This window comes from Camelina sativa, chromosome 19 (genome assembly GCF_000633955.1).
Source record: "Camelina sativa cultivar DH55 chromosome 19, Cs, whole genome shotgun sequence".
NCBI lineage: Eukaryota > Viridiplantae > Streptophyta > Magnoliopsida > Brassicales > Brassicaceae > Camelina > Camelina sativa.
The window spans coordinates 9,060,039-9,066,459 of NC_025703.1; the positions used below are offsets into that span (position 1 = coordinate 9,060,039).

The window sequence follows — 6,421 nt, forward strand, 5'->3', positions numbered from 1 at the left end:
GAGTATGAAGTGGAGCCGCATCAAGAAGCTTGGACTTAGCTTCCTATATACTCATGAATGGATAGGGACACATGGCTTATAACAGTGTCAAGTATAAACGCTTAGAGTAGTGTGGAAATTCATGTGTGTATTATCTTCATGTACCCAAATGAGTTGAAAGGATTCAATCCATTGGACATCCTAATTCTTGGGTATTTGGAATGTGTAATATTACTAAGATGTAAATTCAATCGTTACGATATTTACATTTATGCATGAGTTTGGTTTATGTGTGTTGTTAAAGTTGTGAATCAAAGATTACACTTAAATGGGGGAGGAATGTTGGAGATTTAAGTGTAAAACAAACGGTTGCTTGATGAACCAAAGCAACTGTTCGGGTTATGGTTATATTATAAACGTACGGTTGCAAACGTACGAACACAACTTTTGAAACCTATAAAACTTTGTTCCTCCGCACAAAAACAGAGGACGAAAAACAGAGAGGAGAGAAGAGATTCACAACATCAAAGACAAAAACTCTTTGGTGAAAACACAAAATAAAACACTGAAACTCTATTTGTTTCTCTTGGATCTTAGCCTAGAACAAAAGAGAAACTTTGATTGTCGTATCCTGCGAGAGATTTTGTTTAACCCAAAGTTTTTGATAAGGGTCAAAATACTCTTTAAAGAAAGTGCTCTTGTGCGCAATTCAATTATTATGAAAGTTCACCGTACGTTACGATCGAGAGTTACACCGTATCTACTACATTAAATGCAATGTATGTTACGGAATATGGATTAACAAATTATACTCAATTGTAGATCGTTACAAAAACACATACATATCGCATCGATACGGATACAGTATATCTATTTTGTCAAACGCTTAATTTTTGTATTAATAGTAAATCGAAAGTTCGAAACAACTAAATTTGACCCAAACTCAGTCATGATCCTTTATTAATAGAGGTGTATGTGTACGTTACTGAAACACAACTTAGGTAATTTTGGTAAAACTAGATTCACCTCTACTTATTAACCATAATTATTAAGTCTATAAAGAAAGAAAGAAAAAAAAAAAGGAAAAGAATCCAAAAATGAAAAGGAAAGGGTAGGTGAAGAGAATCCAGATGTAGACGAATGAGTGATGCACAATGGCGCTTTACGACGACAAAACACGTGAGCCATAGTTGTCCTTTACTACAACGTGTCACTGTAATGAGTGATCCAACAACAATAATTGTCAAGACCGTGACAAGAGTGAGTGAGCTAGTACCTACTAGTAGTATTTGATATTTTCAAAGATTCGATTGTATAGTATACTAGTATGATAATTATGTATTGAAGTTTGATAGATCCCAAGGGACCCCAAAAATCTCGGTTCCCAATGAACGATCTAGAGATTCCCTTCCACCAACTCCCCAAAAATTACTCAACCAGTGTATTTTGAAGTATAAGTATAGTAAAAAAAAATTAACCATATAACTTAAGGAATTGACAGAATAACATTGACTAAATAAATTATACGCTTATTATAATTACCGGTTTAAATAACCCGACGGTTTAGTAAAAAGAGTTTTTACAGTCAGGTAAGTAAAAATTAAGTCTACGAGAGTTCCGAAGATGACGCCGCACCCTTTCCCCTATAAAAAAGGGCGCGCACCTGATGAGAGCCACACACACTCACGCTCTTTCGCTCAGATCTGAATTTACATTTTTTTTTTCTCCGACTCAAGACGTTTTGTGAGAGAATTGATGCAGCAGAGAGGACGATCCGTCAACCGTAGATCTCGAAGCTTCTCTAGATCCAGACTCGCCGTCGAAGGCCATTAAGAGAACTCTCTCCGAAACATATCTTCTTCTTCCCTTTTTTTTTTTTAAACCCAAAATTTCCGAAATGGCTGCAACGTACGGTAAGATCACTGATTCTATGCATCGTATTCGTTTGATTTTGCTTCGAAATTAGGAGATTAGGGAAAAATAGAAGAGAATGTGAGAAATTGATTTCGATTTTTGATTTGATTTGATGTGATTTGGAGTGAGCGTAGAGGAAGAGCGTGATATCCAGAAGAATTACTGGATTGAGCATTCGGCTGATCTGACTGTTGAAGCTATGATGCTTGACTCTCGTGCTTCTGATCTCGACAAGGAAGAACGTCCTGAGGTTCTCTCTTTACTCCCTTCATATGAAGGCAAATCTGTCTTGGAACTTGGAGCCGGCATCGGTAGGTTCACTGGTGAATTGGCTCAAAAGGCTGGTGAACTCATTGCTCTTGACTTCATTGATAGCGTCATTAAGAAGGTTTTCTTTTTGATTCACCTTCTTAGTTTAATGATTCTTTGCTTTCATGACTTTGTTGTAATCTTGTATGTATGCTACATTCCTTTTGTCTTGTAGAATGAAACTGTTAATGGACATTACAAGAACGTCAAGTTTATGTGTGCTGATGTTACATCCCCTGACCTTAAGATTACTGATGGATCCCTTGACTTGATTTTCTCCAACTGGCTTCTCATGTATCTTTCTGACAAAGAGGTATAAGATGATCTCATTCTTTTTATTAAAGATAACAAGATGGGGAATGAAAATTGAGTTTTTAAGCAACTGTTTGGTTTGGATTCAAGGTGGAGCTTTTGGCAGAAAGGATGGTTGGTTGGATCAAGGTTGGTGGATACATCTTCTTCCGTGAATCTTGCTTCCACCAATCTGGGGACAGTAAGCGCAAATCCAACCCGACTCACTACCGTGAACCCCGTTTCTATTCCAAGGTTCATACTTCTCTTACATCCAGTTGATAGTTACATTTCCAGGACTGCATTTTCAATTGCTTAGTGGTTAGAAATTAGAATGCCTCTGCTGATGAATATGTTGAGAGTTCAGTGGGTTGAGGTGAATAGTAAAGGATACATAACCACTTGAATATCCTCTTATTGGCTGAGATATAAATGTTATCTTATGCTTTGGGTGCTTTAAGTTTTGGTTTATCGGACTTTGAAGTAATGTAGTGGTCACAGCTCACCATATCTGTAGTTACTTGTCTCTAAATCTGTTCAAGCAAATTATTGGAAAACTTCAAGCACATTCACGTAGTAGTTATGTGGCATTTGTATTTTACTGACTAAAACGGATGGTGAATAAATGCAGATCTTTCAAGAATGTCAGACACGCGATGCTGCTGGGAATTCATTTGAGCTCTCTATGATTGGATGCAAGTGCATTGGAGCTTATGTGAAGAACAAGAAGAATCAGAATCAGGCAAACAAATCTCTTTTAATCAAGATTGTCTAGTTTCCTATTATTCTATCTAAGGTGTTAATCATGAATAACACACTCTCTTTGTTATTTGGGATGCAGATTTGTTGGATTTGGCAGAAAGTCAGCTCAGAAAATGACAGAGGCTTCCAGCGTTTCTTGGACAATGTTCAGTACAAGTCCAGTGGAATCCTACGCTATGAGCGTGTCTTTGGTCAAGGGTTTGTGAGCACTGGCGGACTTGGTAAAATCCCAATTCGTTTTTGCTTGTGTTGTGTGTTCGCAATGTTCTGTGTATTAATTTTAAGTGTGTTTGTGTCATGTTTCTTGGATCAGAGACAACCAAAGAATTTGTGGAGAAAATGAATCTGAAACCAGGACAGAAAGTGTTAGATGTTGGGTGTGGCATTGGTGGAGGTGACTTCTATATGGCTGAGAAGTTTGATATTCATGTTGTTGGTATCGACCTCTCTGTCAACATGATATCTTTCGCATTGGAGCGTGCTATCGGACTCAACTGCTCGGTTGAGTTTGAGGTCGCGGATTGCACCACAAAACACTACCCAGATAATTCGTTTGATGTCATTTACAGCCGAGACACCATTCTGCACATTCAAGTACTCAACTTTTTGCTCATTGTTCTCTGTTGGAAGTTCAATCATTGCAAATGCTTACTCATTCTCTCTCTTTTTTCAGGACAAACCAGCTTTGTTCAGGACTTTCTTCAAGTGGCTTAAGCCGGGAGGTAAAGTTCTCATCAGTGACTACTGTAGAAGCCCAAAAACTCCATCTGCTGAGTTTTCTGAGTACATCAAACAGAGAGGATATGATCTCCATGACGTTCAAGCTTATGGGCAGGTTGGTCTTGTGTGTCAAGGATATATGTTTTTGCTGTCCCTCAAGGCCCTTTGTCTATTCGTTTTAACATTAAATCTTCAATGTAGATGCTAAAAGATGCTGGCTTCAAAGACGTGATCGCAGAGGACCGGACTGATCAGGTGAATGAAATTAACATACATACATACCTTGTTTAAAACCAAGGACTGTAGCTATAACAGAGTATGTTTCTTTTGGTGTTATGTATATACAGTTTACGCAAGTCCTGAGACGTGAGCTAGAGAGTGTGGAGAAAGAAAAGGAAGAATTCATCTCCGACTTCTCCAAAGTAAGTATCTTTCTTCTTTCAGCCTCGGAAAATGAAAACTTTGTGTTGTCACAATATCTTAAGCTGTCTCTTTCTTATACAAATTTTGATGTACCTCACAAAACGCAGGAGGATTACGATGACATTGTTGGAGGATGGAAGGCAAAGCTGGAGAGGTGTGCATCGGATGAACAGAAATGGGGACTCTTCATCGCCAACAAGAATTAATCAGTCAAAAAAAATATCCTCTGTTTTCTTTCTTTCTTTCTTCAATAAACATGTCATTTCCGCTAAGTGATGATAAGCATGATGCAGTCAGTGTTCTGTGATCGATCTTGAGTGGTGGTGTTTTATATCCTGTTTCTTTTTTTATGTGATATGTAAGCCGAATTATGAGTTTGGTCTGGTCTAAGGACTTCTCTAGTAAAATTTACTTTTTTATTCAAAGAATTTTCTAAATGCATTTGTGTTATACGCTTTGACTTGAGTTACTGTTTGGTAGACCCGAATGTTTCAATTGGATATTTGGGTACGGTTAGGTTCAACTTAAACCGAACTAGGCATATACATTTCCTTTATTGGCATTAAATTTGATTCAGCGTTTTAGTCAAATTATCTCACTATTTTTTTTCTTTAAATTATACCCCGTTAGCCTGTGTTAGAGTCTAGGCCCCCAAGTATTTAATTTGTATTGAATGTTTCAAACCGTAACTTGTTAAAAAGCAATTTAGATCTCATCGAATATATAGCTGATTTTTTTTTTTTTTTTTCCTGGTAAAGAAATTTGTAGGAGAGGCATAAAATATTTATATTTTCTAATTGGAAAAAAAAAAAAAAAAACATTCCATAGGGTTACGCATAGCCATAGGGGACACAGCAACGTAGTGTGTGGAGGTAAAAGAGAAAAGCCGTGAAATCACACACATTCAAGACTAGATTCGTCAGACTCCCCTCCTATTTAGATTTTGACCCAACCCTACCTCTGCTATAGACACCTACACTGTTCTATTTCTGTAATCAACAGTGTCAATTTCAATCTCATACAGTCAATTTATTTGCAAAATCCATCAATTTTACCCCAATGGTCAAGTAACTCAAAAACATGTTAGCTGTTTGGTGTTTTCTTTCTTTCTTTATTTCTGGTTTTAATGTTAGATATTGTTTTTTAAAGATATTGATAAATATTCGTTTTTTGTTTTATTTTTGACATCATATTCGTTTTAGAAAGAAACCACAAATCTATTAATTGATACCTACGTCCCTCAGTAGCTAATTAAAATAATATATTGATACAGAGAATTTGATGCAGTCTTACATTGTCAGAACACTGTAAATATAGTGTTAAATGTGTATGCGTATTATATTTTTTTGTCGACATGTGTAATATATTCCAATAAATATATATATATATATATATACGTACACACGTGACATATATGTAATGGTGTTATTATGATGACCTCATGATAAGAGAGATCACTGACAATTTATAATGAAAAAGCTTGAAAATAGGCTTTAATCATTTAGTTTTTGATATAACTTGGTTCTTGTTCTTAAGGGAGAGATAGATGCGAATGAAAGAAGAATCACATGGAGCGTTTAACCAAAATAGGGAAAATGCAGCGAATAGAGAGAGGAGCCGGGTGGGTGAGTCACACAGCCAAGCCAAACCAATGGTCCACCTCATGCCTGTCACCATTTTGTCCCTCACAGACACACCCCTCCTTCAGTCTTGTCAATTCGCTCTCTCTCTCTCTTAATTTGTCTCTTCCACAGTTGGGGTTTTTTAAAAGTGTTCAAAATCAATGACCACTACTAATTCGACGATTTTTATTTTTTTTCTTGTAGATATTTGTAGTCATTTTATAGAGTCTTCAGCTATACCAGCTGGAGGTTTCTGTAGCTAAAGACAAATACGACTTACCCACGGATAAAACCATCCATGCATGAAACAATGTCAAGCATTGTATCTAGTAGCTAGTATAAAACTATAAACTATATACATATACTCTTAGAAAGCCTATCACCTTCAGCTTCGTGCAATA

At 36.6% G+C, this 6,421-nt stretch overlaps 1 protein-coding gene across 2 annotated transcripts; it reads left to right on the plus strand.

Annotated features, from left to right (window-relative positions):
- LOC104765652 (phosphoethanolamine N-methyltransferase 1) lies at positions 1,637-4,826 on the plus strand. Of its 2 annotated transcripts, none has more exons than XM_010489408.2 (11): positions 1,637-1,892; positions 2,028-2,281; positions 2,378-2,515; positions 2,605-2,748; positions 3,125-3,235; positions 3,335-3,476; positions 3,569-3,849; positions 3,929-4,090; positions 4,177-4,230; positions 4,323-4,397; positions 4,506-4,826. In XM_010489408.2, the coding sequence occupies exons 1-11, from the start codon at positions 1,877-1,879 to the stop codon at positions 4,602-4,604; spliced, it is 1,476 nt and encodes a 491-aa protein (XP_010487710.1). In that variant the 5' UTR covers positions 1,637-1,876; the 3' UTR covers positions 4,605-4,826. The 2 variants fall into 2 exon arrangements, with proteins under 2 accessions (XP_010487710.1, XP_010487709.1); XM_010489407.2 differs by having other exon boundaries at positions 1,644-1,892; positions 2,019-2,281.